General features: G+C 41.5%; 1 protein-coding gene across 2 annotated transcripts in view; it reads right to left on the reverse strand.

Annotated features, from left to right (window-relative positions):
• Positions 1-775: 775 nt before the first annotated feature.
• Positions 776-22,869, reverse strand: part of cnot4b (CCR4-NOT transcription complex, subunit 4b) — a 38,017-nt gene continuing 15,923 nt past the window's right edge. For both annotated transcript variants that reach the window (XM_072673088.1, XM_072673087.1), the window contains exons 3-13: positions 21,943-22,140; positions 19,821-19,907; positions 19,528-19,629; positions 19,312-19,437; positions 19,091-19,215; positions 18,751-18,951; positions 16,370-16,427; positions 15,965-16,220; positions 14,992-15,534; positions 5,051-5,278; positions 776-2,920 (exon numbers count right to left, since the gene is read on the reverse strand). In XM_072673088.1, coding sequence (XP_072529189.1) covers positions 2,604-2,920; positions 5,051-5,278; positions 14,992-15,534; positions 15,965-16,220; positions 16,370-16,427; positions 18,751-18,951; positions 19,091-19,215; positions 19,312-19,437; positions 19,528-19,629; positions 19,821-19,907; positions 21,943-22,140 — 2,241 coding nt within the window. In that variant the 3' untranslated portion in view covers positions 776-2,603. The remainder of the gene's footprint in view (positions 2,921-5,050; positions 5,279-14,991; positions 15,535-15,964; positions 16,221-16,369; positions 16,428-18,750; positions 18,952-19,090; positions 19,216-19,311; positions 19,438-19,527; positions 19,630-19,820; positions 19,908-21,942; positions 22,141-22,869) is intronic.

Raw genomic sequence — 22,869 nt, forward strand, 5'->3', positions numbered from 1 at the left:
ACACAAGATACTATGCAACTCTAGGCCAAGCTTCTCCCATCCCAATCCTGGAGGGTTGGTGTACAGCACAGTTCCCTGCTTAAACACACAGACAATTGACCAATTGCAATTGACAGAGGAGAGGGGGAGGGAAATACATAAATATATATATATATATATATATATATATATATATATATATATATATATATATATATATATATATATATATATATATATATATATATATAAAATAAATAATTATTTTAAAAAATCGCCAAACTATGCAGGACACCAGCACTCCAGGACCTGAGACTGAAGAACTTTGCTCTGGGCATTTGCGATAGTGCAGTGCATTCTCTGAGGTCAGTACAACCTAGTATTGAATACAACGCAACTACAGCCAGGCAGCAACATAGCTAATGAGCCAATTTGCCCACTTTAGGCTTGTACTTCAATAGTTGCATTAAATGAACAAAGAAAATTATTTAAAATAGCTATTAATTATCAGCTAAAATTATCACCATGACAACAGGTCTAGTATAAATAGTATAAATAACACCACTCCTGATTCCCTGAAATAATCTGTTCAACACATCAAAAAATCTGGTCGTCTATGTGATGGTAAAAGAACAGAGCTCAGCCTGCGTCACGGCTGGCACTACTGGTCTGGAAAAGTTCTCGTCAGACGCTCTTTCACAGGAAATCAGGTGCTAAGGGAAGATGTGTGCTTCATGTTGTGGCTGTAAAACAAACAGCAGGGACAGAAAGAGAGGGAAAACTGCTTCACACCAGCTTCATTATTTTCTTTTATTTAAGATTGTTTTGTTTCTTCTTCCAGACCTGCAGAGAGGTACAGTTCCTTTAGCTCTTCATTTTAAACTCTCATCATTTCAGCACTGAGGAAAACCCAGAGTTAAACTGTATTGGTTTCTTCGAGACTTTAAGTTAATCATTCCTCTTGAATACTCTTGAATACTGAACAGTTTGGCAAGAACCTACACAGCTCAAACAGGATTAAGACCGTTAAAGGAAAATTAAGGGAGGCAGATGGAGGGAAGAGTGTTTTTTGTCCGGTCTTTGCTGAGATCCTGGTGTGGACAGAACTTTGTTCTTTTTTTGGGGTTGTTTTCGGGTTGCCTACCAGTACTGCTATCCCAGCGCTCACCATCCTCACTTACCTTTCACAGCTACCTTTTCTAACCGTGGTAACATGCCCTTTAAAACAAACTCCTGAATATCACCCTTGAAGTCAATCAATTATCGATGGATTAAAGATAACGCACTAACAAGTTGCTTCCTCTCGCACGGCATGATCCGATCAAAACGTGTTCCCCTGATATTGTGAAGAGCAGAGCACTCAAGTGCTTTCCTCACGGCCGCTACAGGCAGAGACCAGATGCATTTAGACTTTGCGTTGATGCTATTTGTTCCTCATCTGTCTCTGCATACAGTAAACCCAGCAAGGCGCCCCAGAACCCTACATGTTGCATCCGTCTTGTTTCCTTGGGGAATCTAACTCAAGAACACGCACACTATTTCTGGATGTCTTCAGGTAGGAGCAGCTGTGAAAGACACCACACAGTGGTGCTCCGTCTGCTGCCCCTGCCCTTTGCTTGAAAGGCTCTTCCAGTTTACCTGCTCTTCAAAACAGAGGCCTCTGTTGATTTTGCAATGCACCACCCTCTGATACAGAGGTTAAATGCAGAGCTGCAACTGAAAAGCCTCCTGACAGACCCGGTACCAATCATTTGGCAGGAGGGTCATGAGTGAAGAGCTGCACCCAGTAAAACGAGGCATGGTCCAAAGCAGACCCAGCTTGGTTTTTCAAAGGCGTGGCTCATCAAGGCCATAGCCACATTTGGAGAGAAAACTGTGCTGGGAACCCCCCCCCCCCAGGAAAGCCTCTATGCCGCAACCAGGAAAGCAGAAGAGAGTTCAAGACTAAACATCCTTCAAAAAGTTAAGTATGCTTTCATTTAAATGGAGGGAAAAAAAGAAAGGAGCGAAGAGGGAGAAAAGAAGCCTGGTTTTCTGAATCTTAACTTGATTGCTTTAGATGCCATGACTGCAAATACTCATGGAAAGCAGTTTCTTCTTTGCGCAGGTAGATGTAAAAATGGGCACTGATCTTTTTTGGTATAGCTTTAAAGGCAGAAATGCTCTTTTCTGATGCTAAGGATGCTCCATTGTTTCAATGGAATCTTCTCCAAAATTGAATGCATTCATATCACTTCCATAATTTCCACACAACCATTATTATTATTATTATTTTACTTGAATTTTCTTTCACCAAATTTCCCCCTGTATACTCCCCAGTGTGGCACTACTCTGGTTAACTATGCTATGTTACAGAATTTCCTTCCTTTTTCTGTGATCACACAGGCCTGGAACGCTGGGACAGAGCACGAAGGCAACGCTAACAAAGACTAAATCGAGAAAATGAAATGTGAAACCAAGAAAGATAAAATGAGCTCAAAAGACCAGAAGGAGGAAGAAAAAAAATAAAGAATACATAATCTTAGAATTACTTTGTTAACAGTTTTGTATTCTTGTATTGATTCGGCTTGCTGTGTTTGTTGGGTTTTCTCAGAGTAAAGGAAAGGGTGTTAGTTTCACAGTCCCTAGTGGCGGTCCATGGCAGCGCTCTGGAGCAGGTCTGTGGGGGCCTGGGCTGACGGTCTGAAGGCTGGCTGGAAACCTGGGGGAGGTGAGTGGAACTGGCTGGCGGGGTTGGCCGAGGCCGGGGGTGGGTAGGGGGCCCAGCCGGCTCTGTGGAGAGGCACCTGGGCCCCGAAGGGCGTGTTGTGAGGGGGCTGGGGGGGCACTGTGGAGCCGGAGGGGACGTCCATCTCTGTGAGGGTCTGCAGGGACTTAAGCCAGTGGGGAGGATTGTCGTCCTGGAGCGAGTCCAGACTGTTGCCCGAGGATGCTGGGATACCTGCAGAACAGAAGTGATAAAGCAAGTTAGCAAAAGTAGCTCAAGTAAATCAAACTTCAACATTCAGACATCTCAGTGTCCATTTTCCTCCTCGAGTCTATTCAGAATGCAGGCCACCATGGAGGGCACTCAAATATATTGAGTAGCCATTAAGGGATTAATTACCATGGAAACAGGACGTTACTGGATACCTTTTTTTCGCTCAGTTTAAGGAAGTTGAAATGTTCCGTGCCCGGAGGTTTTGCTGCGAGTCATTAATTTCAAACCTCCTGCAGATGATGGATGTCGCCTGGCAGCCGCCACCAACACCCAGACAACAGACGTGACTTCCATGCAGATTGCAGCTCTAACCTCAGCTCGGCGTGAGCGCTTTAGCCCAACTTTTATCTTTGTAATAGTGAGCTGCATCAACTTGCCTGAATTAGTGCCCGTTTACAACTCCTATTTCACACTTGAAGAGAGCCTCGTTCTCTGATCTGAGTGTTAGCACAGTGACCTCTCCATCACATCTCAGATGAAAAAACTGAGCTCCAGAAGGTGGGAGGGAGTCTAATGACTTTCTAACATTTCCTGACAGAGTCAAAGGATCACCCTGAAGGACAAGTAACGCTGGTATAGTTTTACAGTCCCCTGTACTGTGTCCCCCAGCACTGTAGAAGCACAGCAGTGTGGTATGCTTAAACCTGCGAGAGGTAAATTGATCTGGAACAGGTGCCCTCTTCTGTGACCCACAAAACGGCTTTACGTCGCTGACATTTTCGTGAAAAGGTTACCAAAAAAAAAAAAAAAAAATTTTTTAAAATGCATTATTTATTTGTATCCTTACAAGGCAAGTTTTATGTCCCATTTGTTGGTGGGAAAAGGCCAACTAACACAACACACTTACAAAATGTCAGCCAGGTCCTTCCCCATTACATGGGAAGATAACTGTTTTTATGAGAATCATAAGGACTGAGGCATCAATTCTAAAAAGGGGTGACTGATGGTCTTGATAAACTGCATAACTTGCCCTAATCGTCCTGCCCGAATCAACCTTTCAAAAAACTCCAAGACTTTGCATGACCTCAATACCCAAGACAGTCATAAAGGACAGCAGTAAAAATCCAAAAAAGTCCAAATTATAAACACACTGGGTCTCTCACACATCTCACTAGCTTGTGCAGCTCTCTGGCATTTGAAATGATGTAGGTTCACAAAACCTGGGATCATAAACTACACAATTGGTATTGCAGCCAGAACAACCCACCTCTTTCTCTGAAAGAGTAGAATTTAGAGTTGGTTAATTAGGTCACCCTTAAAATAAATTATTTATGATAAAATGATTAATAACAGTAATAAACATTTGTTAATCATCTGAATGTGTGATGGTCATTTGTCTTTAATTATTTATCTGCTTTTCTACATTTTTGCTCTCAGATTCATTTGGCTTTCCATGACTAGATTATACCAGGAATTGTACTGGATACCGGGGAGTAGGGCTGGGGCAACACGTCAACGCACTACTTTACAAAATTTGCATACAACGATTTGCATAACATGTGTCAATGTGTCACGAAGATGGTCACGCCTACTAAGAGCATAGATTTACCCAGAGCACAACCTGCAGCTACAATAAATAAATAAATAGCCTGCATGCACTCTATATACACACACAGGAAACATGAAGAGCCATGTACTGTGTGTGTGTGTGTGTGTGTGTGTGTGTGTGTGTGTGTGTGTGTGTGTGTGAGCTAAAAGATTTTATTCTTTTACACTACTTGGAGTAATTTTGTCAGGAAAAAGGTAACTTCAGCTGAAACTGCACTCGGTTTACTTTGAGAATATTCAAGAAGAATGTACTAGTTTTAAAACAAACAAAATTTTTTTGCATTATTCAAAAATATATTTAAAAAAAACACTGTAAATTAATTAGAAACAGAACAGAATAGTGCCCTAGTGCATACTATGTGTTTAAGAAAAGACAATTAAAGAAAATATTGCAATATTAAAGGATTTTTCATTTTTTCAGAGGAATTAATTCCTAACACTCACACACAGACTGAGAACCAGAGCTAAATTCAGGGTGAAAATCACATAAAAATCAACAACAACAACAAAAAAAACCCAGACCCTAACATCTTAACTGCATACCTGTGATGATAGCAGGGTCCATCCAGCTTGCTGTACCATCCCAACTCAGGCTGTGTGTGATGCCCCCTGTATGATTCACGCTGGACGAGGAGGACGACGAGGAGGAGGAAGAGGAGGAAGACGAGGAATTTGGCAGCCCACCAAAATTGATGTTGATATTGGGTAAAAGTGCTCGGAGGCCATCCTGCCACTCTTTGACATTTATACTCTCTACTGAACCGCTGTTTTCTGCAGAGAGAGAGAGAGAGAGAAGCAAAAGTAGGAAGGAATCGATAAGGTAAACACATGAGCCAGGACATTTTCTAAATTCATTTCAAGTCAGGTTTACAAATGATTGACACTCAACCAGCATTGACACTCAACCAGCATTCCCACTCTCGTTAGCAAATCATTTTCAAGGACTTTTACAGGAGTGCTGGGAACCAAAGTACATGCCCTCCATTTCTGCATGTTTGTGGCTTCCAAAGCCTCTGTTCCAGACTCCGATATTTCAAGAACTCCCTCACTGCGTCTGCGGTTTCATTTCACACAAGGTTAGTTTTTACTACATTAAATGAGATTATCAGTTCAAAAACTAACTCCCGACTCATTACAACAGTATTGGATGGAGCACCATCCATCATTCCAGTGAACAGTTCCACATCTCAATGCTGGGGAGCTTTATACCCCTCTAACCCACTCCTGTCATTAGGCATGGTGCCAATAGGTTTATGTTTATCTGCTCCAGGGGGCCTATTGCTATTCCTATTGCCAAAACGTCTCTCTACAGACTGGACAAGATGTGTGTGTGCACGCATTGGCACATCTGCGTCAGCAACAGGTGCAACTTAAAGTCGCTAAACGAATTCATTAAAAGGAGTGTCCACACATTTGGAGAGTGTAGGAACAATGAAAATCTGACCATTTCAGTGCTGTCCTGACACACATCGCCACCATTTTCCAAGCAGATGCCACCTCAGCCAAACAACAGCCAGCATTTCTTCTCTATTCCAGGGCCTCCTCAACAGTCGGGAGGCCACGTTCAGAAACATAATTATGTGATGCAAACATTCGGGTACTAAGCTCCCTCATCCTGTAGCAATTTTATTGCCATCCAGATGCAAGAGTGTCATCACTGAGCAGACATATAAAAATGTTTTATGACCGACGTCCCCCCCTGATTAACTAATCCAATCTGAGTAGTGCGTATGCCATCCTGTTGGCCATGTCTGCTTTGCAAAAGATATTCTATATCAATCTGAAAGCCCAGATTGAGCAGAGTGTTTAAAATAGTTTTATTTTAACTTAAATGTTAAATAAATAAATTATACAGACTGCTAGTTCACTAGATCCAGATAGTAACTAACATTTACACATTTCTCACTTAGGAGTGCTGGCTCCAAAACAGTGTACATGAGATCCTTTACCATTACAAGCTTCAATAACATTACAAGATAAAACAGTAGATAAAATATGCAATCTCAGTGTCTTAATAGCCCAATTTTATACTTTAACAGGACATTAGAGCAAATGTATCATTTTCCCAAGCATTTGGAGGACAGGAAAACTCCAGGTTTTCTAGAATATACCATGCATAAGAGTCATAAAAGTTATTAATGAAAGTGGATGTTCATTAATAAGCAAGCACACAAATGCACGACTATACAAAGCAAGAGACGGTCTACTTCAATTATACAGCACCTCTGCTCCTAGACCAGGGCCAAAACAAACTAAGCCCTTTCTCATCAAGGCAGTAAACGCCTGAAGCTTTTGTCCACAAGGAGGATATGTTTATGTGCGTTGGTGTACGAGTAGGGGTCAGTAAGTCAGCGAGGAAACAAATGTGAAGGAACACGAGGTAGTGGCGAAGTAAAGCAGAAGACAAGGACTCTGAAGCTTTAAGCCTACATCTCGACACCGTAGGTCCCATGCAACCAGCACTGCCTGTCAGTAAGAGAAACAGAACACTATACACATCGGGGGGTTTAGTTATACCCTGTGGGGGTTTAGTTATACCCAGAGACAGCAGCAGAATATAAACAGAGTGACTGCAAGTACAGAGCTTAGATTCTCCCTCATGGACCTAGTCAATAAAACAGGCAAGTGAATATTTGGCATGGGTGCAAAAATGTGGGAGGGAATATCGCCAATGATTTAATACATTTACTGCATAAAAAACTCTTTTAAAAAGGTGGTCGTTTCTTATGAACAAAATGGCTGTGATGCAAACTATATAGTGTGGAGGGGAGAGTGCAGCCTCATTTCTGTGTCCAGTGGTTAAAGAGGCACAAGAGAACCAGAAGTAAATTATATATATATATATATATATATATATATATATATATATATATATATATATATATATATATATATTTTTTTTTTTAAGGAATCAGTATGAATCTACCCCCAAATACACCCAGCTTTTTTATCTGAATGTGTATGTAAGTGAAGCATGGCAACCAACAGCCCGATCACCCGCGCTGCCATATGCTTCACAGACAAAACAATCAGTGTGATGTTTAATTCATGTAGCTGAAACAAGAGCTGGTCTTACAATCTACTTCTAGTTGAAAAGCAAAGATGTTCTAGAGAAGTATCTACAGAAATCCAGCACTAAATCTCAGTTTTCCCAATAAAACCTCATCTGCGGGGAGTCAGCTTGCCAAAATATGCTTCCAATTTACTGTAAGTGCCTCGTACAACCCTGAGTTTGATCATTCACAGCACACCAACGTCAATAAACTAAAATGTTCATTGCAAAATTAAAATTCTAAACGTGACAATGGATTTAAAAGGACCCAATCAGGATCTAAATAAAGTGCGGACTTGACTTTAACTCAGAAATAACTGCATTGCTGTTTACTGTTTAGGAAAAAGTATTTGGACAAACTACCAATAACAAATACAAGTATAATTTTTTCCAAAACTTCAATCCAAATCCTAAATCCTATAACCAATGGACATCACCAAATGCTGAATTCCTCCCCTGAGATGCTTTGCCAGGCCTTTTGCCAGGACTGTAGTCACCTTCGACTGCTGCTTGTCCGTGGTTTTCTCTGCCTTTAGTCCAGTATGTTTTGGGTCATTATCTACCTGCACTATGAAGAACCCCACCACTATTTTGAATCAGAGCAGAAAGTATAGCCCAGAAACCACCTCAGAAAAGAAAAAGAAATAAAATATGCAGCTACTTTTATCAGCAGTATGATGAATAAACCCTGCTGACTAGGGCTGGGCAATTAATCAAGACCGATATTCAGAATATTTTGTCGACGTAAACGTTCCCACCTTGATTATTTTGATTTTTTTGTTCTGTTAATACCTTTTCCACTGAGTGTTCATGTCAGTTTCCTTAAAAAACACATAATACCATGTGTGTGGTCCTGTGAGGTCTCTGACCCAGTTCTACTGGCAGCCATACATGCACATGCCATAACAGTGCCTCAACCATGTTTCCAAAACATCTTGTCCCAGGTCTGGGCAGGCTTTTCAGATGTAACAAAGTCTTAGCTGGCATTTCTGTTTTTAAGGGTTTCCAGTGGTCTGCATCTTGAGGTAAACCCTCTGTTACCATTCTTTAAGGCATCTCTAGATTGCTAAATCTGTTCTTTAATTGTTTTATATATATATATATATATATATATATATATATATACAGTCATGCCCGAAAGTATCCATACCCCTGGCAAAGTTTGACTTAAATTTACTTTTATTTAACCAGAAGTTATATTTTTGCCTTGAAACGACACAGGCATCTCCCAGGAGATAACACGATGATGTACAAGAGGCATCATTGTGGGAAAAAGTATTTCTCAGCTTTTATACACATTTGAACAAAAAGTGGCATGTCCAAAATTATTCATACCCTTTGAAAACTGTCACAGTATATGGGAAAATCCAAAGTTCTATACCATTCCAAATAGTCCAAGCTGTTTTAAAGCATCCTAATTACCCTGATTCATTGGGAACAGCTGTTTTAATCAACTCAACAGGAGAAAAACAGCAGCTCTCTGCAGTTGGTTTGTGGACAGTCATGGCTAAGACAAAGGAGCTCACTAAGGACCTGCGGCTGTGCATTGTGGCCGCTCACAAGTCAGGAAAGGGCTATAAAGCCATATCAAAATGTTTTCAAGTTCCAGTGGCTACAGTGCAAAGTATTCTTAAAAAATACAAGAAGTTCCGCACTGTGGAAAATCTCAGAAGATGTGGTCGGAAGCCAAAAGTGACACCTGTGCTGGCCAGGAGAATAGTGAGAGAGGTGAAGAAAAATCCAAGGATCACCACCAAGGCCATCCTGGTGAATCTGGACTCTGCTGGTGGCGACATCTCAAGGCAGACAGTTCAACGGACACTGCACACTGCTGGGTTCCACGGACGCAGGCCAAGGAGGACACCACTTCTCCAGAAAAGGCACACAAAAGCCCGCTTGACCTTTGCAAATGCTCATCTGGACAAAGAAGAAGACTTCTGGTGTTCTGTTTTATGGTCAGATGAAACAAAAATTGAATTGTTTGGCCACAATGATGTGTGCACCATTTGGCGTGAAAAAGGAGAAGCCTTCAACCCTAAGAACACCATCCCCACTGTCAAACATGGTGGTGGGAACCTAATGTTTTGGGGGGGGTTTTCAGCCAATGGACCAGGGAACTTGATCGCAGTAAATGGCACCATGAAAAAAAAGAGCAATACATCAAGATTCTCAACAACAACAAGGCAGTCTGCAGAGAAACTTGGCCTTGGGAACCGGTGGACATTTCAGCACGACAACGACCCAAAACACACAGCCAAAGTGGTGAAGAAATGGTTAGCAGACAAAAACATTAATGTTTTGCAGTGGCCCAGCCAGAGTCCTGACTTGAATCCAATTGAGAATCTGTGGAGGGAGCTAAAGATCAGGGTGATGGCAAGGAGACCCTCGAACCTCAAAGAGTTGGAGCTCATCACTAAAGATGAATGGGCAAAAATACCAGTGGAGACATGCAAAAAGCTGGTCAGCAATTACAGGAAGCGTTTGATTGCTGTAATAGCCAATAAAGGCTTTTCTATTAATTATTGAGAAGGGTATGAATAATTTTGGACATGCCACTTTTTGTTCAAATGTGTATAAAAGCTGAGAAATATTTTTTCCCACAATGATGCCTCTTGTACATCATCGTGTTATCTCCTGGGAGATGCCTGTGTCATTTCAAGGCAAAAATATAATTTCTGGTTAAATAAAAGTAAATTTAAGTCAAACTTTGACAGGGGTATGAATACTTTCGGGCATGACTGTATATATATATATATATATTATTATTTTTATTTTTTTCACCAAAGAAAGAATTATGCGATCATCTACTTTGCCTTTGTGAAGTCTTTTAGATCTTTTAGTGATGCTTCTTTTTAAGAACATACTAAATAGTTGATTTCTGTTTGGACTGTGTTTCTATGAACAGCTACAAAAAGCAAATTCAATGGTAGGAATCATTTTGAGACCTGTTGTGTAACAAAAACAGCCTTGAAACTCATCATTCACTTACATCCAGTCCAATCCAGTCCAATTACATTTAAGTCTGTTGAAATAGAGGGAATACTAATTCTTTTACAGTCAATGCAATGTTTTTGTACTGCCTTGAAATAAAGCTGAAAGTCTACACTTCAACCACATCTTCACTGCTTCACTTCAGATCCACTGAGGTAGATTACTAAAAAAACCTTGAAAAATAACAGGCATTTTTCAGATTTTATATATTTGTAAGTTTATTATGTTGTAATACACTATACACAGTTTTCCCCTATTTATAATATTCTTAAGTTAAAACACTAACTTGTGAAATACCATGATAGCTAAAACCATATATTCCTAAAAACAGTGACCGTGTATAAGAGGATACATTTCTGATGCAGTACTCCTACAAACTGAAAACAGAAATATTAACAAATGTGTTCATTATTAATCAAATTACAAATTCTGTAAGACATAATGCCCAACCTGATTTAAATAAAAAGCTTTTACTCCTCTTTTGGCATCCAGGCTATGGATATGTATAAGGAGAGGACGGGGAAGGCTATACAGAACAGGAGCACAATATATGACCATAACAACGCCAGACCTCAAATAGCCAGGGTTTTACATTAATTAATTACCCCCTTGCTCTTCATGTCTGTTCCTCCACATACTCTCAAATGAAAGTTTAATCTAATCTCCAAGTTTGAATCACAGGCAAGCTGGGGAACAAACAGCAATTTAACAAACTACTACACCCCGAAAGCAGCCTCAGCAAATTAGGTAAATGACTACTGTTTCATGCAAGATGCCTTAAAGCTAGACTGAAAGGAAACACAGCCAGTATTTAAAAGAACAAAGTCAATGAAACATTAATATGAAACTGCCGTCTAAGAGCTTCGGGCACAGAGAAGATCTAGGGATAAGAGAATTCTCGCTGTGAGCTCAGCTACACGTAGGCAGTGCCTTAAGAAATCATGGCTGGGATGTACAGTAGTGTGGGGGTGTTCTGTGATCTGACCTTTACACAAGAAGTTAGAATAAATAAACAGCATATGTAATATTCTATAACACTGTGTCAGTTTGAACAAATGGCTGTTTTTTTATGAGCAATCGTCACTGACAAACACTGACATTCTGCTAGAGAATGCTCTAATACAACTTACAGGACTGTGTGCCTGCAAGTCATACAGAAAATGATCATTTACCATTACACTACCTCCACCCCTTTTTTTTAACAATTCATACTGTTTTTGAACAAAGACAATTTCTCAAGTTCACAAAATTCCAAGTTCTGTGTTTTTCTGATCACCGTCTGATCAGGAGGGGTAATGTAATTATTACAGATTTTCTCTGGTATATTTTCTACCTTTTCTCCTCTGTAAAACGAGCCATAAAAATAACTTCATATCAATCCCATACGAGTTGTTTAGTCCACATGCCACTACTGTGAGGCCTTTTTGACTTCATTAAACATAAATAAGTATCATAACACCTTAAAAACTTTAAAAGCTTAAAGAGGAAACCATTTTGCCCAACATCTACGCAATATTTCGTCATTTTGTCCTATTAAACACTGAAGCTGGTAAAGGAGAATCAGCACTGTGAAACAACAGGACAAAAGAACGTCACTTCTTTATTTGTAGAAAAAAAAAAAAAAATATATATATATATATATATATATATATATATATATATATATATATATATATATATATATATGCAGTCCATAAACTATAGTTATGCGGGAAAAAAAACTTGACATAGATGACATGGGTTACTGTGATTAGAAGCAGCATCCAAACTAAAGTAAAGTAAAATTGTGAGATTTCACTAGTCGATCTAGCTCTTAATGCCGGTGTTGACTGCAGTACAGAGATGTCGGGCAGGACGAGCTGTGGCCCGCCTAATGAGGGCTGAAATCTCCATGTCAGCCCGACGATGTCCACCACACATCTGGGAGCATAAACGCTAAGAAAGCAGTGAAACAGCTATTTTTTTAGACCAGCTTTGGATTCAGCACTTCAGAATGTGGAAAGCAAATTTAAAAAGTTGTGTAATCCTGATCGGACCATCCACAGGGCCAGCTGTTTCTCCAGTCACTGGTCACCCATGCCAGCTGATAAGAGAATCATGACTTGCGGCTTGATGTCGTCACGGTTATTCATTATTAGCCATATTTCTTTTCGAATTTTGGGCTTTTTCCAGTCATGGTCTTGTGCATTTCTAAAATGCTCACTGGCATGGCCATATTTCTGTTAATGTTTTTCCTGAAACAGTCTATTGTGGTGAGCTTAGCCTCTGCAGCACCCCCTCAGCTTGAACTCTGCTATAGGCACTGATGACGTGGTTCAGTATTGATTCACTAAGCCACTTCACAACATGCAAATCAGCCAACAAACACTTCTTTCCACTGATAATAGCCGCCTCGCGTTGCACAGATGTAATGAGCTTCAAATACGAGAAGCAGACAGCAAGGACACGGTCATGAGACTGTCGTCACTGTTGTCACTCTCCTACTAGATGTTAAGAAAGGTCAAATCTGCCACAGCAAAGACCTGAAAAACAAGGCAGTGTAAAACACTTTTAAGTTAGTTTTGCCCGTTCATAGATACTTCCACCACTGAAGTAATGCTAATCTCTGCTAGCCAGTCTATGAGGATTTCAATGTTTGGTAGCACTCAGGTTTAATAATACTCTGCTTACACTCCAGATTTTGGATCTTTGTTTACCCATCATGGTGTTGAACCCATTTTTCTGTCTCTGTTCATTCTGGTATGGTTCTCTCTCTTTCTGTGTATGTGTGTGTGTGAGTGAGAGAGAGAGAGCGAGAGAGAGAGATAATGCATTTTGTATAAATCAGGGCTATTGTACTGGTGTTAACAGGCAGTGTTTGGGTCACAGGGAAGTTAATGTGACAGAGAGAGCAATAACTACTCCCTCTATTTGGGACATAGTTCCCTTCTTTTTTCAAACTATCCAATTTTTTGCAGAGCTGAACTAGAGGTTGAATTATTTTGTAATCTTGGGGTGTATTTAATGGGCCAAACTGGCAGTACAGATCGAAAATCTGAATTATAAATTGCCAAGACTGCCAAGTATTTGTCTTTCAGATGGTTGAATGCATTGTTTGATGCCCAGACTAGGGATGCACCAATCCAATATTATTAGGATCGGATATCTGTCTCGATATTGACAAAATTAGATGAATCGGGTATCGGATTATTAGGCTGATCCACAGAACTGATCATTTCACTTTAATTTGTTGGTGTGCGACTGTACTAAATGTTTGCATGTTTGATTACTGCTTGTATGTTTGACTGAGTTACTTATTTATTCTCAGCCTCAACTGCTGGATTTTATTTTGTGTAACTGTTTACACTAAATATTTAAAAATAAGATTGATTACTGTTTGTGTGTTTGACCAAGTGAAGCTACTGATTCAGTTGTGGCAGATTTGATTTATTTTAATATATTTTACGTTTGAATTTGGTGTCAATTAAATGGTGATTTAGTTCATATATATGTACATATATAATGTGTTGATTTGTTGTATTTTGTTTTACAAAATTAGTAAAGTTTAAGTCAATTTGGAGGCCTTAAGTCTCTCCCACAAGGTGATGTACACGGTTTATTAATTCAACAATGGTATTGGATATCGACCAACATGCAAAGTTTATGTATCAGAATCAGAACTGAAAAAGCCGGTTTGGTGCATCCCTAGTCCAGACATACTAAACTGAAGTGCTTGCACTGAATGATACAGTCTCAGTACAGAGCGAACGCCAAGTGTAAAAAGATCTTTAACAGCAGTGTCGCAGTCACACAAAGACTTGTTACACTCCTGTTTATAGACATTTTTACACAAGGCATTAACTCACTGTATGGGTACACTGTGCTTAGGTAACATTTCTGACCAAAACTGGAGGTGGACAGGATTGCTCTGTGATCAGACATCTACCTACAAGCCTGCCTCACTCCAGTGAAACATCACTTGCTATGCAATAAGTAACATGGCGTCAATCAGAAGGCAAAATTCCAAGGCAAAGAGCTTTACATTTACCAGAATGTTCTGGATGGGGACAACTGATGTGGTCCACATCTACAAGCTTTCTCTTATTGCAAACACAGCACCACACTGCCTCCTAGTGGACAAATGTTTCCCCATGAGAAATAGAAAAAGAAATATACACACACACACACACACACACTTATTTTTAAGCATGTGTTAAATGTTACGGAATAACACTCAACACTATTCTATAAAACTACAGAATAACACTCTGGCTAAAAAAAGTAATTAGTAAAGTTTACTTAAATAAAACAAGGCTCTCTCCTCCACTGTATTAATAAAGCCTCTAATATGTATTTAGAGCAAACAAATGCAACCGCATTGACTGCCACATTCCAAGATTAATTTTCAGTTATGGGGAATTTATTTAATAAATTAAACAATGTATTTGCCAAAAGGTCTCACCTGTGATGGGGATGCCTCCCAGCCCTGTACTGTGCTGCTGCTGCTGAGGTGGCAAACTCAAGTCCAAGAAGCTGTTGTGCTGTGCAGTAGTTGGGGCAGCTGTGGCATTGTGGTTCAAGTGCGGGAGGTTGCTGCGTGCAGACATGGCCAACCAGCTGTGGCGGGAGACCTGTGTCTGACCAGGAAAGCTAAAGGAGTTGTAGACAGCCCGCTGCGGGACCTGGGAGAAGCCGTGTGGGGGCATCCCAGAGTTCACAGGGAAGTGTGCAGGCGAGGCGGGGGGAAGCAGGGGGCCCTTTCCAGGGGGGAGGCCGTGGAGTGGGCTGTGCAGAGGGCCGTGGGGGAATCCTGGCGCAGGAACTGTGTGGCTGAAGGACTGTGAGGTTTTGTCCTGAACTGACAACTCTTTCTCGATGAGGTCAGCCAGTGCCTTGCGTGTGATGTCGAAAGGGTCGAAACCGAGGTCATCCTCTTGCTGTTTGGTGGAGGAGCCAAAGCCGAAGGCTGCTTGCCAGTCTGTGGAGGATGATACTGGTATGGTATCTGTCAAAGGAAAGGGGGCATCTTAATACAAAAACAGGTGAAGATCCTGATTACATTTCTTTCAGACTACATACTAAAACCAATGACACCACTACTGACTGTTCTGGAGATCTAAAGCGCTACAGAATTAACTGGTAAAACTGCTCTAATATATTCCATTAAACACATTAAGAGAGTGAGTTGAATTACTCATGGAAAATGATTAGAAAAAGCTAACCTATGGAGGGCTGGGCTACCAACTCGGGACTATGATGTCAACATTTCTAGCATCATAAACTGATCAGTTACCACCGGCTACTCAAATGTAGCATTAATGACCATACGTACCCCCCAACACAAAAATGAACGACTTCACTTGAACATGCACATGTTTACAAAATTAAAAAATAAACAGAACAAAAAAGGAGAAATGAAAGTCAATTTTTCTAACCTGAGGTGAAGAGGCTCTGTGGTTCAGGAGCAGTGGGCCAGTCTGTGTTGTTATGTGAGGAGCTGGGGAAACCGGGCAGGCTGCTAGGGATGGGGTTAGGGTGCCGGAAGTTGCTATTGTCAGAAAACAGCGACTGTGACTCTGCTGCGGCTCCCTCAAAGGGTGATCGCGCAGTCAAGCCTGCTACACTAATAGGCACCACCAGACAAGGCTTGGACAGGCCAGGAGGGGGCGACGGTGAGTCACTGCAGGGAATCTGAGTAGAGCAAGAGTTAGGACATGTCAAGGAGTTACAGAAGGAAATGAACCCCAAAAAAAACCCAACACCACACATTTCATACACTGTAAATTCAAGATATGTGAACTACATAAGTAGACAAAAGTTTCTGTGGTCCTACAACATACCTGTGGTAATGTTTCCCCATTCCCTATACTGATTGCTTCTGGAGGTTTGTCACTGGGGCTGAGAAGGAAGACAGATACGATTGTTGTTAGCAAACTCAGGCATAAGCTGGCTGTACTGCACCCAATACAGGTCTCTATTTGAGTCAAGGCATCTTCTAAGACCATCATTTGTTAGTAAGGCAGTTGGCTATGACCTTTGTACAACACTTGTGGTCCATGGCTATCTAGAGTTTAAGAGTGTATACAAGCAGGACAAAGGAACCCAAACATCTGACTCTCATCAGGATGTAGAACGATTCATGTCCAGAACATTTATAACCCATAAGCTGTCTGCTGCAAAGTGTATGAGATGTTTCTTCAGTGCAAAGCACAGGGCATTCCCACCCATTTACCTAAACACCCAAGCTGTCTTATACCAACAAAAGTGGCACACTGAGCTGGCTAAGGAAGCAAACCACTGCTATTTGCCACTTCCGGCAGGCCTAAACCTCACCTAAACAGAGAGGCAACCTCTACTGAGCATTCGGCTCTCAGCTTATATCATAGCAAACTGTGCACTGTCCTTTGTGCTTTAGTATAAACTATTTCAGCCAACCAATGAATCACCTGCCCTTGAACTGTAGCTTGAAGTCAATGTTCCAGAGGCAGAAGGATCATGTTGGCCTGCACCTCAAAATCAGACATCACTAGTTTAAGCTTGAAAATAAGCATGTTGTGCCTGGGCAATTGCTACGCATCATAGCGAACACGGTCAGTCATCAGGTACCCATTCTACAGGATACTGAGTCAAGACCCCTCAGGGCATCCGGCAATTTCCCCCCTAGTGCACATTCACTGTCACCAAAAGAACACAGCAGCTTGGCAACAACACTTCTCAGAACAGCAGCTGCCTTTAGACCAGTGGGCTCTGGCCACAGTTTCACAGAGCTCCGGCTCATTCCTAATGCACGTTTAAGATACAGCGTGCTGCTGCCTTACAAGCATTTCCTGCTGACTTTCTTGTTGTTGAGGTAGGGGAGAGGTATTTTGAGGCAGATTTAGATAATGCGGGTCAGGACAAGACACTGCTTTAGTGGGTTATTAACCAGGAGATTCCACCCACTGCCTTTCGTGGTCAGATTCACATGGAACTGGGATGTGCTGGTGCCTGACTGACCAGATCAGCTTCTATATACCTTTCCTCCACTTTTGCCAAGGTCTCCGCCGTTGGTGAGGTCACTCAATAAAAGCAAAGATGGAAAATGGCAAAATGTCTCTAGTCTCTAGTTACGACTGTGTCCACTGTGCGGAAACGCAGATAAGGGAATGTAAGCAGCCTGGAAGACCACTCAGCATGCGAAATCCTGGCTGAGGCAGGTAATGTATGTCTGTTGCCAGACAATTTTTGGAGTGGTGTGTGACTTGTGCTATGCTTTCTACAGTCCAGAGGTTAAATCCAGTTTCCAGTCCAGGAATTTGTAATTACTCCAGAGTTGAAAATTCAGCACTGAAGACCCAAGGTCCTCCACAAAGTTGCTTCATATCTACTTGAGCACTTGCTCATCGCAACATCATTTGGTCAAAACCTTCTGTAAGGACATGCCACTGCTTTTACACTTAAGCCTCCCGTTAGAATTCTGCCGTGAGATTTACCTATACTTTGTGCAAAGTCCATATTCTGGGCCTCTGATGTAGCTCACAGAAGGGAGCCGTCTTACTACTGATTCCCTCGGCATGCCTGTCACATGATGTTCTGCTCAGCATGGGGCTCGAGCAATCATATGGACTTATCTTCTGTCTGTTGTCAAAACAGACTCTCATACAGAGTGGTAGACGCAATCTCTATGACCTACAAAGTCCATCCATCAGCTGACACAAGGGCCAGTGTCGTGGCCTGGAGCATATCTGTTTCTGTGGAAGAACTGAAGAGTGTGTGCAGCAGCTGCCTGGTCACCACTACTGACTGTTCTCACAGGTGTACAGCAGCATTGTGAACTTAGCATTTCTACCTGAGGCTTCCATAGATTCACTTTACACACACCCCATTCCTTGTGACTCCGTTGGTATTCAGCATTTATGGTCCATTTATGTCACCATATCTGGCGGTCAGGAGTGTCATGTGGTCAAACAAAGTCAGTCCATTTCAGAATATTTAAAACTTAACCAGCATGCAGTCCTAAGTCACATTAGTTGGGGAAATTAAAATAATGCAAGTCTCTATTGTTGAGGCCAAAATCGAGCACACTACAACAAGAGAGACTCTAAAAATAAAAGATATATCTATATATTATAAAATAATGCATCATAATGCCAGCCAAAAAAATCCCCTTTTCATTACCCAGTTAATCAAATAACACATTTGTAGTGTGGGAATGAAAAAGGGAGGCTGCTGGTGTGTCTACCTGGCAGGTTCACAGTTTGAAGAGAAAGGGGAGAGGGCTGGGAGGGGACCAAGGCCAAGCTCGGAGTCTGGCCCATCTGGAGTCAAGTGCTCACAGTCTGAGCCTCCATCCAGAGGCGGGCTCTTGCGGTGTTCTGAAAGTCCATTGGCTGTCTTTCCTGTGGGCTGTAACGATGGCCATGCGTCTTTGTTACTGTTGGAACTGTAAAGAAAAAAAAAGAAGAAAAAGAAACAGAAAGGGAGATAAAAACAGATGATGCATCACTGCACGATTCCCAGCACAATCATAAAAAAAAAACATGATTTAAGAAAAGAAAAAAAAAAAAACACAGTTCTCAAACCTTTGTACGGAGCCCGATTTGCCCTTTGTCTTCTCTCCAGGCCCTGTGGAGGTCTGTAGGAAGTTGGGGTTCATTTTGTAGAGCTCTTGTAAAAGTTTCTGTTCATACTCCTGGTGCTTTCCAGCCTGTAATTAAAACACACACACAATCCGCTTTAAAGGTTAGTCCTCACTTAATCAGAATTCACCCTAAAACATGAGAAAGCTAGGGGTCAGTTTTACCTGCATCTCTTCTTTTGTGAAACTAGCTGCCTCGTCACCCAGCTCATGTAGATACATACAGTCCGGTTTGGGGCACTGCATGCTTTTTAGAAAGTAACTGCAGTACTTTGTTGTACCTAAAGATGCCTGCGGTAAAATTTTACATCAGTTTTCCACATCACAAAGATGGACCTCTTTTAAATGAAACCTTTATTGTATTACTTTTGATTAAATTACCTTAAGTGTTCTGCCATCTACTACTACATTGTTGACACATTGTATAGCTCTTAGGGCATCTTCTGACCGAATGTAAGTGACATAGGCACTGGCACTAGGACCCTAAGGACACAGAGGGGAAAGAATTGGACAAATGAGCAGGTCATAGGTTGATTTGCTTTGAGAGAGAGAGAGAGAGAGAGAGAGAGAGAGAGAGAGAGAGAGAGAGAGAGAGAGAGAGAGAGAGAGATTAAAAGGCATCATTGTACAACTTCAGATCATGGGAGCTGTGAAGAAATCACAGTGCACTTCACCTGTGAGCCCGCGTATGAGGTGCTGTTGTTGATGACCACTTTATGGATCTTCCCAAACTTCCCGAAATATTCTGGCCTCTTCAAGACCTGAAATGCAGTGTGGAGGAAATAAGGTCAAGTTACTAAATGAAGCCATTTGGCAGGAGCTCAAAAATGCTTCCAAGATTCATTAATAACATTAGCAAGAATTACTATTTGCCCTTAGAGTCAGCTTATCCCATTAAGAAAAAATATCCCAGCAGAAAAATGTGAAATGTTCTGGATTACTGACAGAAGGATCAATCAGCTATCAATCAGTATCTGACTTTTCACCAAGTTCTGCGATAATTCAGCTGAATCCATATACATTCTGCAAGTTTCCTATCTGTGCACTTTAGTCTGGCGCTTTATTTTATAATAATTTGTTTGTCGAATTAACCAAGTCTTTGACTGGTATTGGTATCGGCCCCAAGAACACTAATCGACCCTTCTTCTTACATATAAAGTCAAAAGAGGGTCATCAACAATCAAAAACTAGACTCTGCTGAAACAATGAACAGAAACTCAAGGGTTAAGAAGTCAAAACAGATTCCACCAAGAACACCAAGCCATTAACCAAGTGTTCAGATATTAAAAACACTGTACATACTGGGTCTGTTCAGTGGATAAACTGCATTCAGAACCGATGACCTCAACAACAGGATGTTTACAATGTGAGGCAAATAAACACTGATACATGAACTAAACAACAGAGAGAGCAAACAGAATGAAAGGCTACCAGGCCTCTAGTGTTTGAGTGGCATTTCACTGGCAGAGGAATTCAGTTCAACAGACCAACACCACGCTTGACATTCGAGTCACTCACAAACCAGGACCAGGGCCCGGATATTTCTCTGTGGCCTTTGTTCGACCAAGGCCGCTTGCCTCAACATCCACCCCCACCCCTCATCTCCTCCACCAAACATCAGGCAATGCAGAAAGAAACCAAACAGAAGCCAAACTGACCTCCACAGTGTAAGGAGGGTAACAGTAATCAAATATAATTCAGCACAGGTGCAAAGATATACCTGAAACACCTGTTCCAAACACTGGCATCAGAACACACACACACACACACACGATTGAGCTATGATGTTAGCCTTCACACATACACACACTTCACGTGTCTGCACACTGAAATGTTCCCTCAGCTTTGTGCTCCTAATCTCATTGGTACACTTTGGGAACAGGCAGGGGTGTTTTCACTCTGCCTCTGCGTTTTGCAGTGAATAATTTGCACTGTGCTGGGAGCTATTCAGGGTGTGTGACGTCAGCAGTGATGGCACAGAGAGAGAGAGAGAGAGAGAACGAAAGAATATTACAGAGGAAGAAGAAGATGGAAAAAAAAAAGAAAAAGAAGGGAATAAGAGCGGGAGGTGTCCGTGGGTACACTGCTGACTGCCAGTGAAGTCTGAAAGCCTGGTTTTCTCATTTCTGAAGGAGCAAAGCAACCTATGGAGTACGGAGTAACTATACAGAACATTCAAACATTACGCAGCCAAATCTGGAGCGAAGGGACAACCAAGTTGGACGAAGCTGCTTAAACATTGAACATTATGTAAATATGTTGGATAATAAGGACAATAAATCTGTTGCAAAAAAAAAAAAAAGGAAGTGACCCCTTCGGAAGTACCAGGATTACAATTATGGACAAACACACTACAAACATTTGACTACTAACAAACAAAAAGTGGTACTGGTCATGTCTTTTATTCAGCAACTAACATCCACGGTGCAGGCTAGAAAAAGTAAGTCACCCCCGCCCCAGAAGCAACTGGGACAACTTGGTGTGTGGGTGCACGTCTAGACATTCCTGCTTGAATGACTTGAAATTCTTGTTGTCTGAAATCAAGAATGATTCATTAAGAATCTGAGGTCCACAAATCATTCACTCCCTCTGCAGAGAATTCATGTGAGGTTAACAGGAATCCAAATATTAAGTCAATCGAAAGAGGAACATACCAATGAGGAAGTCCCTACTGGAAACCTGTTCTTAGTTTGAACAATCCAATCCTACACCTCAACCACAAACACAGCTTAATTATGTTGATACTCTTCATGCGAATGCGCATTCATATATATGTGTGTGTGTGTGTGGAATCACCTCAGGGTCGGCGAGCCTCTGCGATAGCCCAACTACGAACACCAGATTCCTCTGGACAACACGCACACTGGCCAGGTGCTTCCGGTTCTCTGTGATCTTCTGCTTGCGCTCATTCTGCTTCTGCTTCTTCTCATTCTTTATCCTCTGCAGCTCCTCCTGAGATAGCGGCTTGTACACAGCTGGGTCCTCTGGGTATGGCTAGAGCGGAGCAACGAAAGCATTACACCACCCCTCACTGATTCTGGACATGGGTTTTAAACCAACAAGGGGTTTTACTGAAAGGAGAATTCAAAGGCAGCCACCTTTTGAGACTGAGGCAGAACAGTGAAGCACTGCTGTTGCCCTCATAGGCCGCACAGACAAGACTTCCAACACTCTGTTCAATTATGCCATTAATGATTGCAATGGGGTGGAACGATCAGTCAACTCCAGCAGTGTTCCACTAGATCAAAACCAGCACAATGCACCTGGAAAGGCAGTGCTGAAGAAGAGCACAGGGCAGTCGCACCAGTGAAATCCACACAGGCCCAAACATTGACAGTGAAAATCCTGATCCTCCTTTTGCCTCAAGAACATCTAAATGGTGTTGTTTAGTTTGTAAGGTTGAAGACAAGGACTAGATGTCGGGACAAGAAGCCTAAGCTGATTAACAATTAGTCAACTGGACATTAAAATCCAGAAGCTTGTTTTAAACAAGGTGTACAGCAAAAATTAAGGAGGTTTTTGAAAGAAAAAAAAAAAAAAAAAAAAAAAACTCAGGAAACAGGCAGGGAAAACAGAGCTTTATGTAAATGCTTGCGTGTGAACCACAGAAGTCATAAAATTACAGCATACACACCCACATAACAGTAGATCTTAGATTTGTAATACAACAGTATTTAGATGTATTGGTATGTTGAAATCGAACACTACTTTGTTTTAGAATCC

The sequence above is a fragment of the Salminus brasiliensis genome, chromosome 2 (assembly GCF_030463535.1).
Source record: "Salminus brasiliensis chromosome 2, fSalBra1.hap2, whole genome shotgun sequence".
NCBI lineage: Eukaryota > Metazoa > Chordata > Actinopteri > Characiformes > Bryconidae > Salminus > Salminus brasiliensis.